Here is a 19,728-nt window from a genome sequence, read left to right as displayed (position 1 = left end):
ACACGTCTCTGACTGGTTAACCTTGATTCCCACAACTCTGCCAGTAACTTGCATTCCTGCTCAGTTGTGATGCTAACAGAGTTGTGAGTCTCAATACAATTTTTCCTTTATTGGTTCTGGGGATTGAACCCAGGGCCTTAGACATGGAAATCTGGTGCTCTATCACTGAGCTACACCTTTGGTCCCTTCAGTAAAATTTTTGAAGGAAGGAAAATGGCCACAAAATCTCAAAAAGGGAGGTAGGAAGGGGAAGTGAAGGGGTTAACAAGCAAGACTTTGGGAATATTGTAGGAAGGGAGATGATGAAAGAAGTTAGATAGTGGAGCAGAAGGGAGTGCATGCTGAGGTTCCAAAGGGAAAAAATTTTTCTCCTTACCCAGTCTTGGCAAAGTTGGTCCAATAGGTCATGACGACAGCACTGAGCATAACGTCATTCTTGGAGAAGTTGCAGGGGAAAAGGTCAGTGGGGCCTACCATAGGGACACCAAAAACGTAGGGTACTTCATCCCCATGTGCTGCATCTGACCAAGCAGGCTTCATGAGGCTCTGGCAGTGATGGTAGAAGGCGTAGAAATAGGTAGGTGAGCCATATCGGGCATGCAGATCAGCTGTAACCACAGAGGGCTCCACCCACTGGTGGTCAGTGAAGAGTGCCACCAGTGTTTTACGACGGGTCTCAGGGTTGTCACGGTCTGCCCAGTCTGTGTACATGAACTTGATGGTTTCCCGCAGGGTATCCTTACCCTCAGGGTAACCATACAGATTGTCCACAAAGTTGGAGACAGAATAGTCAAAGTCAGTGCCAGAGACACCATCCTCAGGGTCCACCACCCCTTCTACAAACTTGAGACCCTCACCCTGGTTGACACCTAGCATGATGTCATAGTTGAGGAACTCGCCCTGTTCCATGAGGATTTCAGGGTCATCAGGAATGACATCACCATCAATTACAGGGCCAAAGGCCACATGGTAGCGGGCGGGCTGGATGTCCTGCTCTACCAGCTCCTTGGCGCTCTTTTGCCGAAGACAGTCCACCATATCCACAGTGTCCAGTACGTTACAACCCACTTTATCTGCCAGCAGGCTAGTATACTTCACTGGTTGGTAGTTCACAGCCCAACTGGACAGAGCAGAGCCACTTTGGATGATGGCCCTCTGGAAAAGCCCTACAGAAGATAGGTGGCACTAGGTTAGATCTATATTGTAACACATGACCATGAAACACCTTATTCCTTTGTCACTGAGGCCACCCTATGGTTTGCATGGGCTAGGAAGGAGGAATAACTCTTTTAATAGGGGATAAAGGGTTAGGACTGGAGAGGGATTGCTGAGTCCCTTCCTTAATCGGTCCTGTCTGGTTCCTTCATTGTATCCCCGGTCCTGGTGGGATGGTTGGTAATTTGGGGGTTAAGGAAATGTCAGGAAAAATTAACCCCTTGGATCCCAGCCTCCTTCGCTCCCTCTCTTTATTGCTCCTTGTCTCTCCCTCTTGCTTCCTGCCCAGCTGGGCCCAGCTCTGTGCCAGCGAACCACCAGGGAGCTGGCGCTTGCACCACAAAGGGGTCTTTTTCAAGAGAGATGAGAAATGCAGGGAGGAGAGAGCCCCACATTCTGGGAGTTTGAGGAAGAATCCCAAGGGCAAAGGCCTTGCTTGAGGTCTAAAAGTCTCCCAGGCATGCGTCCTGCCAGTCTGTAGTATCCACAGAGATTTTCCTTTTGCTGAATCTACTGATGCTTCACATCCAGATTTTCCCCAAGCTGAGAAGGAACCAGTCCCCACCCAAACTCAAAAACAAAATGATTCTTTCACCTCTAGGGAAAAAAAAGGTATCATTCTCTCCCTGGCCCCAACATTCCCAAGAGGAATTTGGCTCTCAGGCACACAATTCCATTGCTTTAAGAGAAAAGCAGTTTGCATGGCAAAGAGGGAGAGAATATAAACTACTACTTAAGAGAGGACCTCATAATAAAAAAAAAAAGAGAGGACCTCATTTTTCCAAAGATTATTTCTCTTTGTTTCTCCTTCCTTCCTTCCTTCCTTCCTTCCTTCCTTCCTTCCTTCTTCCTTCCTTCCATTCTGAGGATGGAACCCAGTGTCTTATATTTCAGTCAAGTAGTTTACAAAGGGGCTACATCCCCTGCCCCCATTCCCTCTCTTTAGAGATGCAGATTCCACTTTAGTCTTCCCTCACCAGGTAGTCTCTGGAGGGACACAGACAGAAGTTCTAGGACAGAGAAGGTGATTCTTCCTCAAAGAGAGCCTGCAAATCTTCCTGTGAGAATATCACTAACTCATGGGGTCAATTTCAAAGAAAAAAAATGTGTCCCCTCTCACAGATTTCCCTACTTCAGAGAAGGGAGATTTTGTGTGTGTATGGTAGTGAGGATTGAGCCCGGGGACCTCTACCACTGAACTACATCCCCAGCCCTTTTTGATTTTTGTTTTTTAATTTTGAGAAGGGTCTTGCTAAGTTGCTGAGACTGGCCTCCAACTTGTGATCCTCCTGCCTCAGCCTTCTAAGTAGATGGGATTGCAGGTGTGTGACACCATGCCCAACTCACAGAGATATTTTCTTCATAAGAAGTTTGGGTTTGTCTATCAGAGGCATAATGTTCTCTATAGTCTAAAGGTGGAGAGAACATTTCCTGCAGAGTGAAAAAGGGCCAATTCAACCCCTTGGAAGGGCACTGGCAGAGGGACCCACCACCAGGACAGTTGGTAAAAACCCTCCTTTAGGTGGGTTGTGCAACCCAGGAGAAGGTCTACAGTCCAATTATACACTGTCTCCCCTCAGAAGAAGCCCATCTTACAGGTCAGGGATTTTCACTTTGTTTACTTATATTTGCAGTACTGTGTACTGAACCCCAGGGAACCCTACCACGGAGCTACCTCCCTAGCCATATTTATTTTTTTATTTTGAGACAGGGTCTCTTTAATTTGCCCAGGCTGGTCTTGAACTTGTGATTTTTCTACCTCAGCGCCTGAATCACTGGAATTACAGGCGTGTGCTACCATACCTAGCAGCATTCTCACTTTGGACCTGCCTCCTGCTCAAGAACATTTTCACTTTTGTACAGACTTGTTCTTCAGAGAGAAAAACAGAAATGAGTGTTTCTTACACCTAGAAACTAATTCCCACCCTAGATCTTGACTCTGTACCAATGTGCCATTCCCATACTGAAAAACTTCCTCTGCCCAAAAGAACTATTATCTTTTCTGAGAGGTATTTTATCCCCACTCTCCCAAACAAAACTCCCATATCAGAAGGAACATCTTGCTCACTCAGGGTGTAAATGGGATTCTCTCCTTGCCTCCCTCACATTAGGAGAAATATTTCTTCCCCTAGAGAAACATTTTTCTCCCTTCCACGTATCCTCAAAGGGATTTGGAGCTGGTGGAAGAGGACTGGCTGATGCCTCTGAGTGCTCCTGCAGCACAAAGTAGGGCATTCTGGATCCTGGAAGGCCTGGGAATCAGGATACATAGCCAACATTTTGGCAAGTCCATGTTTTGCCCCAAGAGCTACTCACCCTCAGAGTGATGTGACAGTGTGAGGAGGCTGACACAGGATGCACCGATGCCTGAGCCAAAGACCGTTATACGGCGGGGATCTCCTCCAAAGAAAGCAATATTCTCGCTCACCCAGCGGAGGGCCTGGATTTGGTCAAGGAGCCCATAGTTGCCCTTGGCCGCCTGATCTCCAGTGCTCAGGAAACCTAGATTCAACAAAGGGCATGAGGAAAGTGAAGGCAGAGGGATGGAGAAATTGTATTATGATGGCAGGCAGGAGTTGGACAGAAGATCAACATGCAGCTGTGTAGCTCTTTCTACCTCGCTAACATAAACCATCACTCCTTTCTGCAAGGTCCAGCATTATCAATACAGGAAGGGTGGGCTCCATGCTTCCCATCCATTATCCAGTGTGGAAGAAGGGGTTTGACCATTTGAAATGGCTGCCTCCTCCAGATGGGAGAGTTAAACGGCAGGAACTGTAAATGGTCGGAACTCAGCATCCTCCACCCAGATGTACTAGCTTGGGATACGATTCTAACATCTGTGAAGCTATAGGGAGCCAGGCATGGTGGTGCAGGCCTATAATTTCAGTGACTCCAGAGGCTGAATCAGGAGGATCACAAGTTCGAGGTCAGCCTCAGCAACTTAGTGAGGCTCTTAGCAAGATAGTGAGACTCTGTCTCAAAATAAAATTAAAAAAAGGGCTGGGGATATTGCTCAGTGGTTAAGTACCCCTGAGTTCAATCCTCAGTACCAGGACAAATGAAAGAGTAGGAGTTTTAAAATCAGATAATTCTTGGTTTGGATCCTGGCTCTCTCACATTTTAGCCATGTGGCCTTGGACCAGTTATTTAAAATCTCTGGGCCATAGTTTCCCTTTCTGCAAAATGGGAATAAGATACCTTATGGGGTTGTAACAATGATAAAATGAGCATAAGCCCAGCACATGGTAGAGCTACAGTTACTTCTTTCTCCTTTCCTCTATCTCTGAAGGAAGGGAAGATCCCAAAAGGCAACAATTCCTAAGCTCTCCTTGTCCTTCCTGTACAAATCAATCCATCTCCATTTCTTTCCATAACCTTGGATGGCCCCCTTCCCCTCATTCTCAGGGCAGGTCCTTATTTCCCTTCCTCCAAGATCTAATGAATTGGAAACTCTGGGGGTGGGGCCCAGCTTTCCATGTTTTTCTTTTTTCTACAGTACTGGGGATAGAACCTAGGGGTGCTTTATCACTGAGCTGCATCCCCAGTCCTTTTTATTTTTTTATTTTGAGACAAGGTCTCTCTAATTTGAGGAGGCTGGCCTTGAACTTGCCATCCTCCTGCTTCAGCCTCCTGAGTCACTGGAATTACATCCACCACTCCTGAGCAGCAATCTGTGTTTTAAACTAGTGCTCCAAGTGATGCTGATGCATTCTAAAGTTGTGAATCCAGTGGGTTAGACCATCTTTTTCATCTGGTGGAGAAATGGGGAAGTCAGTGCTGTGTGTTACCACAGAAACAGGTCTTCCCGCCCACCCACTGGGATTTGCTGCTGAGGAGACATGTCACCATGGAGACTACCTTCCCACCCACCTGCTGGGATTTGCTGCCTCAGAGACGTGTTGCCATGGAGATTAACTTCCCGCCCACCTGCTGGCTATCCCACAGAGATGTCCTATATTCCCCCCCTCCCGCCCTGCTTCCATTTTAGACTGATCCTGCTGCCTTGTTTCATCTCTCTTCCATGATTCCTAGGTCCCATGGAAGCTCCTAGCTTCTCCTGCCCTAGGCTTTTGGAAGGTTCCTTTCCAGGTGGGTAATTACAGTGCTCCTCCACATAGAAACCCATACTTGGATCAGTATTTTTTGACTCCACAGTTAAAAGCTCATTGACAGCACCTGGAATCAACTTGGTGTAAGGCCATATTGAAGAAGGCATCCAGAGCTCTCAGAGCGTTCTCTGGCAGTCTGGCAATCCACGGGCAGAGGCTGATTTCAAATGGACTCAAGCAGGCACAAGACCTCATCACTGTCTTTTTCCAATCCTTCTGTGCCTAGCTTGTACAAAAGAGCTCATCTTACCCTCTTCAAGTGTGTTATTAATTTATCTTTGGTACAATTAAGTACATAAAGCACTTAGTTATTCCTTCAAGGACCTAGTCACAAATCCTGTTTAGCCTCAGGGTTCAGATGAGGAAAGAAGAATGAATTAGAGAAAGCCTGAACAAGGATGAACTTGAGGACCCCTTGTTCCTCTAGATGAGGGAACCAGCTTCTTTGGCTGGCTCATGAAGAAACTGATGCTGCTCCTGCAAACCTTAAAAGCTATGCTGACCAAGACCCAACTCAGGTGCCCAAGCCTTGAGACCCTCTGATGTGCTTCTCTTCATGCTCATTTCTTTCTCTCTCTCTCTCCATCCCCCATATTCACTTTTCCTTTTCTCTCACTTAGGCAATAGCAGGTTTGGCTTCAGCCCTTGCCAAGGCATCATTCAGTGAAATGTGTCAAGAATGTCTGTCCTAATTAGCAGGAAAAGCCTGTAGTTGGATGTAGTATATTTCTTCAACATGGACTGATTTTCTGGGTTAGGAACAAAGGTCTGAAAAGACTGGGTGGAGGGTTTGACAATCCCTCTCTACTTCCTTAGATCCTATGAGTCTCTGGATAAGGAACATTGAAGCATGTGGATGGGGCCATGCCGATGATCCTTACTACAAGAAGAATCCTGCTTCAGGTACTATATCCAACAGGCTCAGGCAGTTGATATGGTGAACATGACTGACCAGGAGCACACAAAAACTGGTGGTCTGGGAGAGCAGTCACTTGCTGCTAGTTCTCCAGAATCTCTGCCATCCATGGAAACCAAAAGAATGGATGCTGAAATAGTCAACTCCATGCACTGTCAGAATAAATCTGAGCCGATCTCCCTGGGTCCAAGTTGATACTACAGTACATGGTAAGCTGCTTGTCAACAGAAGATGGGGGAATCTGGCAGACTGTATCAAAACTAGATGTTTGTGTCACTCAAGGCTTGATGTGTACTGGGTTTTCAGTTTGCCTGGAGGGTACCTGAGCAAGGATGTAGGATTAAATTAATTCTGGAACCCAGAATAAAACTTGGCAAGCCCCTATTTCCTCAGCCCCAGGAGTATCCACATCCTATAACCTGCTGGAGTACTTTTCTTTTGTTGGCCCCAAGCCCAGTTGGGGCTTCTCAAATAATAGCTACCCTTCTGCGTTGGAGGGAATCCAGGGACTAGACTGTGACATTGTCAACATACATGAATCAGCCAAGATGTCTAGAGAACCACCTTAGAGTGAACTGTCTGTTTGGGTTCAGTGCTCAGGAAAAGCTGACTGGAGGGAGGGTGAATGCATGTAATTGGGGTCCAAAACTGGCCACCTGTTCTGTGATGCTTTGGGAAACAAAACAACAAAGCCTCAGCTACACAGCAAAATCCCCATGCATCAGGGACAAACCCATGTACTACATCTGGTGCCAAGAGACAAAAACATCTTGTATGTACCCAGAATGTAATCAGTAGCTTATTGATTATATTTGTGTTCCAGAACAGGGTATACAGGAATGATGGGGAACTTCTGACCAAATCTCAGTTTATAACTACTTATGAATGTGGGGTTAATATTCTTTGGATCATCAATTGCTTAAGCCCAAATAATAATATTCCTGCTCCCCCAGATGTGCTGTTCTGATTATCCCAACAAGAGGAGGTTGTGAAGTAGGGGTTCTTAGGCTGAGTTTCATGGATGAGCTTTAAGGGGATCTGTGACATCGTTCTTATAAATGTGTGTGTTTCATTTTGGGGAGAGCCCATAGCTTTCATCAGAATCTCAGAAGAGCCCAAGACCCCCCAGAAGGTTAAGAACTTTTGACATAGAAGCTTAAGGATTAGAGCAGCTGCAGGGTGGTGAAGTAATCAGCAAATCAGGACATCATACAGAGTGCTCACCAGTGACAGCCTTCTGTGCAGCCCACAGCTCCCAACTGACACCATGGAGACCTCACATCCTACTGAAATTCTATCTCTCCTTAAATCTATGAGCCTCTTCTCTACTTCCTCTTTGCCTGGTTCCCCCGTGTCACCATCATCCTTTTTTGTCTCCCTAGTCTTCTTCTCTTCCTTACTTGCTGTTCTTTCCCTCTCATGCACACTCTCTTTTCCTTCATTCCCTGCTGGCCTGATAATATGGAACTGAAGCATATTCTTAGTATACTCAGTACATTCCAATAAACCTTATACAATGTAGCTTTGTGTTTTGTTACTTTTAAAAGCAGCTGAAATTAATATTTTCTATTACTCTAAGAAAAATTACTTTTGGCTATCAAATACTGTGAATGTGTGTCTATATATCTGCGTGTGATTATGTTTGTGCATTCATTACACTTTAGGAACTGTGCAGCCCTAGTGTACAGCCACCTTTACAGTATCATGGCATTCAGATCTCCTTTCTCAACAGTGTGGTAGAACTTACAAGAGCCCTGCTATGGTGTCTGAGGCAATGCGGATAGAGGAACACAGGCAGAACTATGAAATCCAAATTTCACCAGACTGTAGAGACCAGAGGCATGCCCTGCATGTTCCACCTATTGTTTCAGGAGCTGCCAAATGGGAAACAGACTGTTTTTTTCAGAAAATATCATTTCTCTAATCTGAACTGAAAATAGGCATTCTCCTATCACACATAGTATTAGGGGTAAGTCAACAGGAGATTGCCTTTCTGTGCACACAGAACCATACCCAGAAGCAAAATGCAGCACCAGGACCTCTGGGGTTGGAATTGGCAAAGCAATATAGTCAAGAACAAATTAAAATAAGGATCTCTTTCCTAATTGGCCATGGAATAAGCCAGGCCTAACTGCTGGTTCAGTCTCCATCAGCCTCGGCCCTGACAGAACTCTGAAGACACAAATCCTCCAGGCAAGAAGTTGGCTTCCTCATGCCACTACAGGGACATGGGGCCTGGCTGAGCATCTTAAAGGGGGAAAGGCCCTGTGTGTTTCATTTCATCTCTGAAGCACTTGTTTACCTTAAGACCTTGGTCACAGGTAGGCATTGGTGGTAACCAAGGATGGCACTGGGTAAAGGGTAGAAGAAATGTATATGTGTGTATGTGTGGGGCATGTAAATGTAGGAGGAAGCATGAATGTGGTTACAGGTAGACTCTGTGTGTATGTGTGTGTGTGTGTGTGTGTGTGTGTGTGTGTGTATATATAGATGCAGCTTTAGGTACATGGATGTGTATATGGGGTGAGGGAATAAATACATGTGTATATATTGGGTATATGTATGTAGGGCATTGGGTATATGTATGTAGGGCATGTGTGGGAAGAGTATGTATGTATATGTGTACATGCATACATATATGTGTGTAGGGGGTCTATGGGTATGTGTATATATGGGGGAATATATGAATGTAGTGTATGGGATATGTGTAGGATATGTGAATAGGATATATCTATCTATCTATATATAGAGAGAGAGAAAGAGAGAAATTATTGTAGTATTTGAATATGTGGGATTGGGCAGTGTAGACATGCAATAAGGATATATGCATATTGAAAGGAAGAATATTAGTTTGTGTTTACATGGAGAAATTGAGGGAAAGATGTGTGTACATGTGCAGTATATGGGTGTGTGGAGTAGATGAAGTGGGATGTGTAGGAGGATATGAGTGTGTATGTATGTGGGTGCGTATAAGAACTATTTAGGGACATTTAAGGTATGTGGAGTTTGGGTGTTGATAAAATGTGCAGGGTGAGGTCTTTGTGTAAATGTGAGGATAGAGGAAAGAGTGAGTGTGGATAGTTGTAGATATGATAAGATATAGGGAGAAGCATAGGAGAATGTGTGTGTGCGTGTGTGTGTGTGGAAGGTGAGAAAACGTGTGGGTGTGGAATGTGGATGTGGAGCATATAGAATGTGTGGGTATGGGGATATGTGTGTGGAAGTGACTACACATGGAGTATATGTGGAGTGGCGGGAGAATATGTTGTGTGGGGGAGTCTATGATGTGGATGTGGAGTTATATGCATGTGGGCTTTGTGGGTGTGAGTGAGAAATAACTATGCATGGGGGTGGGTGGAGGGTGGACATGCAAGGGTATATGGCTGTGTGGACTTGGGGTAGAAAAGAATGAATATTTCTGTACATATAGGATCTTTAAGAATGTGGAGCTGAGTGGGTAAGGATGAGAATAGGACACTAAAGAATAAAGAGTCCCTACAAAACAACCAAGTAAAAGTCTGGGGTAGAGACCTGGATTGGAATCTAATAGAAGGCATGAGTTTGAACTGCATTTCCAGTGGCATCTAAATAGTCCAAGGAAGGGCCTGGGGAGCACTGAGATAGGGATTATGGGATAACATTTTGACTATGGTCATTACACCAGCTAGAGAATCAAGGCAGCCTGTTTTGAACTCTCTGGCATTCTTTCCTCCCTCCCTGAGACGTCAGTCTTCCTTCTAGGCACCTGGCAGGGAACATACCTAGCACCCCAACTCGATAGTTGAGGGTGATGACGATGACGTTGCCATAACTGGCAAGGACGCTGCCATCAATCATGTTGCCAGTCCCTTCCATATAAGAGCCTCCATGGATGTAGACCATTACAGGCTTAGCACCACTGTCCCGAATGTCTGCAAGGAAAAGGGGTGAGACACAGGCTGGGTAGGTTGCCCTTCCTCCCCCACCCCCGCCAGCCCGGGGGGGGTGCGGGCAGGAAAGCTATCCCAGGTGCCAGGACACCACTGCCATCCCTGAGGGCAGGACTCATGGGGGCTGCTCATCCTGGAGCTCAAGAATTGGTCAGAGACAGTTGAACTTCAGTGATGTTTTTAAAGACATGGATTCAAGTGCCTCCCAACTGAAGACAGCCAGATACATCTAGGCATAGGTGGGCCATGGCTGGGATCTGGGAGTAGGGAGGCAGCAGGAAGAGGAGGGCCTGATCCCTTAGCTGCATTAGTTGAGTCCCTGCCCTGGGCACCCAGGAGTCCTGGGACCTGACATGGCTTTAGAGAGCAGGGGCTGGGGGCTGAAACCCCCAAGACTAGACCATTTACATGGAATAATGGCCATTGGCAGCAGCTGGCCCCCCAGTGCAGACAGAGACAAGAGGGGTGGGAATAAGGGGTGGCACAGGGAGAGAACAAGGAAGGATGTGGGGAAAGGGGAGTGAATGGCAGAGATAGGGTTGGGGGAACTTTATTGACATGGTTTCTCAGTCACGTGCCCATTTACCCCATTCTTCCCAGGCAGACTTAACCAGAAATACTGGGGTTGGGGCAGAACTGAGAGAGCCTGCTCCCAGTCAGCATTAAGATGAAGATGAAGCCTCCCCAGAGGCAATTCAATGAGGGCCCAGCAAATGGCTGCTCCCAATCCCAGGCAGCATGGCGTTGGGGCTGGGGCAGTCGAGAAGTTTCCAGGCCTGATCACCTTTGCCTGAAACCTGTCAGTCTGTGAGTTGGACCAACACTCTGCCACACAAGCATAGCCCTACCCATCACCGGTGGGCCCCCCTGAGCTCTCTGGCCCCTCCGGGGATGAAGGGGCAGGACGAGGGCATGGTGGTAGAAGGGAATGCTCTCTGCTGCAGAACGAACGAATCTGTTACCCCAAGGAGGCAGACTGTGCTGATCATCAGCCAAGGATCTTATGCCATCTACTGACAGCTGTGATGTCCTGGCCTCAGCCTGGCATGTTAGTCCACATCTGTCTTGTTCTGTCCTGAACATACTGCAGCCTGTGACCCTGTGACCGTCTTTCTTTCTGGGACAATACTGAGGAGGTTCTAGCTCCTTTGGTTGTCACTGTCTTGCTTCTCAGAGTGCTGACTGGCTGGGCCCCTGTCCCAGGAACCAGGCTCCCTGTAAAGTACAGGGGTCTCCTCCATGAAAGATCAGTTCCTCAGCATCCATTTTCCTTGGTCCCTCTCCCCACCCTCCCCAGGTCCCACTTGTTCTCCACTCTCCTTGCTGCTCCATAGGGGCAGGTGCCCATGAACCATAGAAGATAGGGAAGGGTGTGGGGCTGGGGTGAGGAAGATGCCCTCCCCATGGCTCTGCCTCTGATCCCCTGCTCCTGCCAGCCATGTCCATCACCCGGGAACTCCCAGTGGCCCACAAGGCCAAAGACGGAGGAACAGCCTGACGGCCTCATACAGGAACAGAAACACACCAACAGACGGACAGACAGACAGACGGGGCTTCTCCCCATCGAGAAGGGGAGGGGCTCTGTGCCATGCACCAGCCGCCGCGCCCTGCAGCCCCCAAATACCTTCATCTTCATCCCCGTCATTATCCGCTAAGTCCTCGCCCTGTTTCTTAGCGCCGGATCCTGGGGACCAGACACGGGGAGACACAACAGCACAGAACAGAGAACAAAACAGAGAGAGAATTCAAAAACAGCATGACTGCAGTGTGGCCCAGCAAGCCAGCTCTGGGCCTGGGCCCAGGACAGGCAGGAGGGATGGCAAGAACTGAGGGAATGGGTGGGCTGAGGCCCAGACCTTTATTAGGATGATGGTGTTGCAGGCCTCTGCTGTGCTGGCCTCCCTGCACCTCCCTGCCCCACCTCCCTATCCCCAACAGCCCCTCTCAACCAACCCCTTCCCAGTTCAGAAGGAGGTAGCAGCAGGTGGGCCAGGGCACAGAGCCAGAGACCCACTCAGGGGAAGGATTCATTCTGGGTGGAAGGGGCTGTGCATGTGTACACAGGCAGGTGGAGCTGGAGAGCAGGGGCAGGTATTGAAGATGAAGGGTGACACTGCCAGCACGTGGAAATATCCATGTGAGATATTTAGGGCAGAGACATGTACCAGGAACCCCAGGCCTGAGCTTCTGGAACCCAGTGGGCAGGCTCAAACTGGGCCTCAGCTGACCCTAATTCCCACAGGAGAAAATGGGAGATGAAACTTTCCCTCTGGCCTTGTTCAGTGGGGCCTCCTGCTATGGTTAATGGCAAGTGGGGTGCCTGCCCACAGGAACCAGTCTTGAGAGCAGCAAGCATTGCTCTGAGATGTAGAGAGAGCCAGAGGGCAGGGAGGGAAGGAATAAATGGGGAAAAGCAGAAAAAGATGATGAGAGAAAGAAGAGAAGAGAAACAAAGAGATAGGAATAATGGTAATTAGTTCCTACCATATACTGAATATTTACCATGTGCCAGACACTCTACTTCTGCCATATTGTCTGATCCTTACACCCCAGTGAGGTAGGTACTATTCCTTATTCCTGTTTCACTGATGGGGAAACTTAGGTTCAGAGAGGTAAAGTGACTTGCTCAAGATCACACAGCTAGGAAGTGCTGGAGGTGAGATTTAAACCAAGGTCTGCTTGACTCCAAAGCCCATGGTCTTTCCACTGCACCATGCCACCTTTAGGGGATGGGGTAAAAGGGAAGGGAAGAAACAGATGAGAAAAGAGGTGGAGCATGGAGGGAAGGGGAGAAGAAGGGAGAAAAGAAGAGACTGGAGGGAAGATACATTTAAGACCTGGGGGTAGGCTGGCACCAATTCTTTTTCCTGTTCTAAGGATGCTAGAAGTGAATCTTGGAATGGCTGTGGAGAGAGAGGATCTCCTGCCTGGATGCTGGTCAGTGTGTGGAAAAAAAGCTGATTCTCCTGGCATCCCAGGGTTTACTCTCTTGCATCTCTAACAACAGATACTCTCAGCCTAGAGGAAGCAAATAACACTCTTTCTCAATTGCTCTGGGCTCTGGTGACTGGATTTCCTTATAGCTATTAATCAAAACAGGAACTGCCCTCATACTACAAAATGGCTTTTCAACTAGGGCAAGAGCCCAGCCCTAGGGTAGAAGCCTCCAGGTTCCTGAACCTCCAGTGGCACCTATAGTCTTATGTTCGCTATCCTCAGAAACCTGATGGGACATGGGCATCAATCATCACCAGACAGTGGAGAGGCCACCAAACTGAAAGGAATCGCTCATCCCTAGACATGAGTTCCCTGCAATTTGATGGGGTGAGCGAGTGGGGCATGTCTTCCCCATGAAACCCTTTCCTTCTCATCCATTGTCCCTGATTTAGAAGATGCTATCCCTTCTGTACCCTTCTGAGAGTGTCCCTGTGTTGCTGTGTTGTCCCAGTCTCCTTTGCACAGACACCTTTGCTCCTTCAACTTGGCCCTTGCTGAACAATTCCTTGGTGCCATGGCCCTCTCCAGGCACCATCTCCAGATACTGTGAGGCTGCAGGATCTCACCCAGGCTGCCCCGCCTGATCTATGCACACCATGGCCCTGATGACCTCTGGGCATGGGTCTCCCTGAAGAGGCAATATTTGGAACTGTTTGAAATGGTCAAAAGGCCCTGGAGAAGTCTCATTTGAACAACTAAAAGACCAAACTGCCCACTTCCCAGACTGGTCTATGGGGCTTAGGGAGACCTGCTGAGTTTTCCATATTAGGCTAGGAACTTCTTCCGGGCAGCAATTAGATCTTTAGTCTTTTCAAAATCTTCCCTCTACCTCACATCACTCCATATCCCAACAGCATCTAGCACATGGCCTTGCCTCTCATCCACAATCACCACTGGCATTTGTATTGAGCGGGGATTTCCAGTCAGCTCTCTGGCCAGTCTCAGGACTAGACTGAACTGCCCTGGGTGCTTACTGGAGTCCTGGAGAGATCATTCTTCCTAAGAAACAGTCAATGTTAATATCATCTCTTCTCCTCACCCCACCCCACCATGTAATTCATAGAAGCAGGTTCAAGACACCCTCTCCCTGAATTCATTTAGAGACTCATGAAATATTAAGGACAGAATGGTCTCTTGCCACCCTCAGATGTGGTTCTGAAGAACAGAGGTTCTTAGAGGGAAAGACTTGCCCATGGTCTTACTGTGAGTCCGCAGCAGAGCAGGAATTCAGTCAGGTTTTGTGTCTCCCAGACCTGTACTTTTTCTAAAGCACCATAATGCTTCTGCACGTGTGTGAAAAATACTGATGTGTGTGAAGTCCTGGGCTGAATATGGAGAGGTGGGGAAACACTATCCTTAAGGTATTGTGTCTCAATCCATGCTCCAGCATGCATCAGAAGCACTTAGGGCACATGTTCAATGTGTAGATTCCCAGCTCTGCCCCCAGATATTCTTAGGCAGTAGGGAGCATCCCACCCAAGGAATCCTGATGACCCCATTCTGAGAAACCCTGCCCTATGATATCAAAAGAAAATTAACTCCACACTTGCCAAAGGAATATAGGGATGAGGTTGTGATTGTCCACCTGTTCCTTTGCTGTTACTGTTTCTGAATTGGCCCAAATAAGGCCAACATCTCACCATTTTTTTCAGAGTCACGGAGGTTGGAAGGACCAGATGCAATTTGTCTCCTTGAACTACAGTGGAAAGAACACGCCCTGAGGGTCAGAGACCCAAGTTTTGGTCCCAGCTCTGCCACAGACCAGCAATGGGGGCCTTCAGCAGTAGCAAGTCACTCCCCTGGGCCTGTTTCCTCATCTGGAAAATTGGAATACTAATTCCTGCCTTCTCTGTTTCCTGATATGTAGGAAGGATTTTATGAGATAAATATGAGAGCACCTTGTGGAAAACATAAAGTGGTATCTGAATAGGCAAAGAGAGAAATTCCTCTCAGCAAAAGGGTAAACTTATAATCTGCTTCCCTTACAGTTACAATCCATAGTTCCCAGACACCCCCAAGTTCTGCCACCAGAGCAGTCTGGGTCTCTCAGCTAGGCTCTGGCCAGAGTAGTAAGGCAGGGGCCTGGGGTGTGTGTGGAAGGAAAAACTAAATCTGTGGATACGTGTTTGGTCTAAGCTTCAGGTGGGAAGAGTTGAGCCTAGACTTTCAACCCAGGACAAAGCACTGAAGGAATATTCTTGTAGCTCCACTCCTTAAGGATGGGGAATTCTCTGGCTCTATCTTGGCTGCCTAGAGTTTCTCTTGAGGTGTCACCAAGAGAGCCACTAGCTCTGTCTTTGGCACACACTTTACACTAGAATTTGGAGCTGGGAAGACTGAAAGCAATGGGGTCATTTCTTCTGCTCTGAACCTGTCTTATGTCACCAAATCCTCCCTGCAAAGCAGCCAGGACCCTTGGATGAGGTGGACCTTATGCCTGCTCACCACCCCCTGAGCCTGGGCTACTTGAAAGAAGGCAGGGTCCTCAGGGGCAAGGGCAGGTGGGCAGGCAGCCCTCCCTCTCTCTCTCTCTCCCTCCCCGCCGGCTCGCTACCTACCTCCTTTCCTACATATTTTCTTGTTGGGCTTTCGGGCGCATTCCTTGGAAATCCGCTTTACTGTAAAATGAATAAAAAACTAAAAAATAACAGGAGGCCTCTGCCCAGGGGCATGCACCCCCCACCCCCCAGACCCCAAGAGCTGAGCTGCTCTGCAGGCGGCACATGGCAGAGAGCCTGTCCCACCATCTCCTTGTTTCTGTCACTTACCTTAGTGTGACCCCCGCGGGAGGAGGCATCAGCTAGTGAAAGAGGAGGCACCTAAGCACTGCCCACCAGGCTTGCCCCCCCGCCCCCCACACACACCCAGCTCCCTGGGCCACACACACCTACCACCTTTAGAAGCAGGTGGAATGGCAGCAGGGGGGCCTGGTGGAGCCAGCATCCTCCCGCGGGCAGCTGCCAGCAGTGACCCATACTCCCCCAGGGAACCCCCATCCAGCACTGGACCTAGACCTGTCAAAGCTCTCAGGCCTGGCCAGGTCCCTCCTGGCAACAGTGTCACTCACACATGGGAGCTCGGACAATGCTGGGAAGGGAAGAACAGGGAGGGGGAAGGGGGAGGCCAAGCAGAGTGATGGTTAGAAGCATTTTCACAGACAGACAGACGCATGCTGCAGGGCACACAACCACATGCAAGCCACAAACACGACAGGGCAGGCGGGAGGCAGGGAGGGCACAGTGCCTGGCCACAGCACTCACCATCCTCCGTGGGCACATAGACGTTCAGATAGAGGCAGTCTTCGTTGGGCTCCTGGATGTAAGTAGCGACGATATCCAAGTTGGCAGTGAACCAGACGGGCAGCATGACTTCAGGCACAGCTGTATGGATGTTCTGGGGGCACACTGGGGGAAAGTGTGTGGCGTTCCGGATGCCCGACCAGGATGGGGGTGGTTCAGGGGGCAGGAAACGTTTCTCGCCGATCGGGGGAGCTGCGTAGGGCACCCCCAGGTATTGGTCCACAGGCCCCAGGATCTCACTGGGCAATGGCACCCGGGCACCCCTTAGCTTCCCAAAGTGAGTATTGACTGTGGGTGCTGGGGCCTGAGTACTGGCCCTCAGCACCAAACTGAGGAACCACAGGGTGAGGCACAGGCTCCGGCCAATTGCGGGCGTGGGGCTCAGGGGCAGCGAGGGCGGGCCAAGCCGCAGCCACATGTTCCGGGCAGGGGGACTGGCAGGAGAGGCAGACTCCAGGGTCACAGCATCAGCCCAGTAGGCAGCCCCTTCATGGCCACACTGACTTGAACCTCAAAACTGTGCTCTCGAGGGACACCTACGGGTGCCCGGCAACGTGGAGAGCTGGTCGTCCAAGCACCACCGCTTCAGAAAGGGGACTCCCTCAGGGCCAGACAGGCCTGTGGAAAGAGGGAAGCACACGTCATCCAAGATGGTCTGGGATGGCTATAGAGGGGTCCTGTTGGGCTTGGCCTATTTTCCTAGTTAAGAGGGGTTTCACATGCCCAGGTTTCCAGGGACTAAGGTTTCCAGTGGATAAAGTAGATGATCTATGTGCCAAGCCATGATTGGGAAATCCAAAGGGTTGTCAGAGTGACAACTGTTGCCACTACAAGTGCATAGTCCCCAACTTCAACTCCACAGCCAATGGAGATCATCAGGGTCAGCTGGAGTCAAAGTAGTATGTGGTGGCAGGAGATGGGAAGAGTTGGAAATGGAGCTTGGATCTCTGGGCATGCTGTGTGAATATGGAGCTGTCTGGCCCCTGGGACCCAGTAATCCCACATAGGGACCTCACATCAGAACAGGGTAGGATTGTTTATCTCAGTCCAAGACAATATGGCAGAAGATGGGAAAGCAGCAAATAGGCAGAGTCCCACAGAAAGATCCCCAAACCCTCAAGCAGGGCAGGGATCACTGACAGACATTCACATGGGTCCTCAGACCCTCCCAAGCCCATCACTGCTCCCAAATCCTTAAGCCTTCATCTTTTCTGCTGGCCATCTCTTAATTCAACTGAATGCCAGAACCCAGGGCAGGAACCTGTCTGCCTAGCATGCTAGACATTGTCCATACTAGTTCAGTGTAAAATAAACAACGGAGTATAGGGACACACACTCAGACTCATAGAAATAAACTCACAAAGACTCAAAGAGGGAGTAAGAGAAGCCAAGCCAGGATCACAGACACTGTGATACTCACTCACAGAGACATACATTCCAAAACCCACAGAGATCCCCTCATATAGTCCCACATTCCGAGACAGTGTGCCTCACACAGTCAGAGCCTCACATAGTGTTACATTCAGAGACACACACAGAGACTTACTGAAATATAATCACACATACCCGCATAGGTAAATATCCAGACACATGCAGCATAATGGTGACACATAGGTGGAGACAGAAACAGAAATAGCAACCTGCTCAGACACACAGGCCTTCTGACACAGTTACACAGTCAACACATATATACAGGCACACACAGATGCCCTAGCACGGGCACACACGCACGCACGCACATGCTCATGCACGCACACACACCGCAGGCACATTTAGTTTTTCCCCATTCTCCCGCCTTCCGAGATTGCAGGCCTGCTCCTTTAAGAAGTGGCTGAAGGGGTGGGGGAGGGACATTGGGAACGCCCGGCAATCGGCCGCCACCAAGAGAGGGGGATGAGAATGTGTGTGTATGTGTGTGTGTGTGTGTGTGTGTGTGTGTGTGTGTGTGAAAGAGAGGGAGAGAGAGAGAGAGAGAGAGAGAGAGGAAAAAGAGGAGGGAGGGCGGGTAAAGTGACTAAAGGGTGGGGGCTCAGAGGAAATGGGGAGCAAAGTATGGGGGGGAAATCCCAGACTCTGCCCAGAATGCACCCTGGTGGAGGGGAGGAGGGGAAGGGGAAGGAAGGGGTAGGAGTAGGGAGGTGGGGCAGGAGGGAGTGGGTGGGTGTGTATATGGGGGGGGAATAGTCCGCAGCTGAGTTCACACAATCCCCCCATTCACCGTCTCCATGGCAACTCCGGGGCACAGACCGCTCATTCACACGGCTTCCCCGCCAGCAACCCCCCCATATTAACCCCCTCGGTGCTGCCCCCACCTCATGAAATTCATTAACCCTTTCAGGATGCTTCCCTCTCCAGTAACCCTTCGGAGCCAAATGCCAAATTCCCCTTTGAGTCAATTTCCTGCAGCCCCTCCCCCGTGAACACCTAGACAAACCAACCGACCCCCAAATGCCCTCTGTACCCTAGGACCCACTGTGAGTTCCCAAGGCCAAGATTTCCATCCTGGTCCAACTTGCAATTTGGGAAAAGGGAAGGGGAGGCAGCAATGCCAGGGATGAGAATGGCATCTGGGGGCACTTTGGGGGCTGGAGCGGTATTGGGCGAGGGGCATTGTGCAGGAATGGACCAGTACTGAGAACTGCAGTATTGGGGGCTACGCGGCTTTGGAATGGTATTGGGGGATGGAGTTGTACTGGAATGGGGAGGATAGAATAAAGGCCTCCATTGGGTGGGGGGGCTGCAGAGAGTGGGGGAGGGAGACAGGCTATGAGATGCTATGATGGAAGGGGGATGGGGCTGCACTGCAGGGGAGGGGGGAACTGGCAATGTGCAATACAGGAATGGGGCTGGGGGCCCTCTATAGGGGTATTTTGGTAAGCATGCGGGTTGGGTTGTGGAAATAGAGGGACCATGGGCGGGAGGATGATAGGGATGCCGGATTTAGGGAGGAGGTGGAGGAGAGAAGCAAAGTGGGGGAGGATTGGGGGGTCAGGGGTGCCGATGAAGAACATGGGGTTGAGAGGGATGGGGGCCACTGACTGGGGAGTGGAGGAACCCGAGATTGGGAGGGGATAGGATGGGAGCAAGATATGGGCAGCAAGAGGATGAGATGAGAGACCGGGGCAGGCGGCCTCACCTGTTCCCCGGGCTGCTGCGAGCGACTGAACCGGGCCACGGACCACCCATATCGCCTCCAGGCCAAGGGCTCGGCACCCGAATCCCCGAGATCAGCTCTCCGGCAGCCTGGCTGCTGTGCCCGC

The 19,728-nt window shown here is 49.5% G+C and overlaps 1 protein-coding gene and 1 long non-coding RNA gene across 5 annotated transcripts in view; one reads left to right on the top strand and one right to left on the bottom strand.

Moving 5' to 3' along the window:
* The window catches only part of LOC124972479 (uncharacterized), a 19,474-nt gene extending 11,729 nt beyond the window's left edge, over positions 1-7,745 (top strand). Inside the window, exons 2-3 of the long non-coding RNA XR_007106467.1 lie at positions 6,144-6,452; positions 7,326-7,745. This is a non-coding gene — a long non-coding RNA (uncharacterized LOC124972479). The remainder of the gene's footprint in view (positions 1-6,143; positions 6,453-7,325) is intronic.
* Nlgn3 (neuroligin 3) overlaps positions 1-19,728 on the bottom strand; it is a 26,229-nt gene extending 6,501 nt beyond the window's left edge. Inside the window, exons 1-8 of one of the 4 annotated variants that reach the window (XM_047536908.1) lie at positions 19,605-19,728; positions 17,009-17,086; positions 16,430-16,573; positions 15,728-15,787; positions 11,797-11,856; positions 10,005-10,154; positions 3,532-3,717; positions 377-1,166 (exon numbers count right to left, since the gene is read on the bottom strand). In XM_047536908.1, the coding sequence (XP_047392864.1) occupies positions 377-1,166; positions 3,532-3,717; positions 10,005-10,154; positions 11,797-11,856; positions 15,728-15,787; positions 16,430-16,535 (1,352 nt within the window). In that variant the 5' untranslated portion in view covers positions 16,536-16,573; positions 17,009-17,086; positions 19,605-19,728. Of the gene's footprint in view, positions 1-376; positions 1,167-3,531; positions 3,718-10,004; positions 10,155-11,796; positions 11,857-15,727; positions 15,788-16,429; positions 17,087-19,604 lie in introns of all 4 variants that reach the window. The other 3 variants (XM_047536905.1, XM_047536906.1, XM_047536907.1) reach the window with 3 other exon arrangements.

Source organism: Sciurus carolinensis, chromosome X (genome assembly GCF_902686445.1).
Source record: "Sciurus carolinensis chromosome X, mSciCar1.2, whole genome shotgun sequence".
Classification (NCBI taxonomy): domain Eukaryota; kingdom Metazoa; phylum Chordata; class Mammalia; order Rodentia; family Sciuridae; genus Sciurus; species Sciurus carolinensis.
This window is presented reverse-complemented; position numbering and strand designations above follow the sequence as displayed.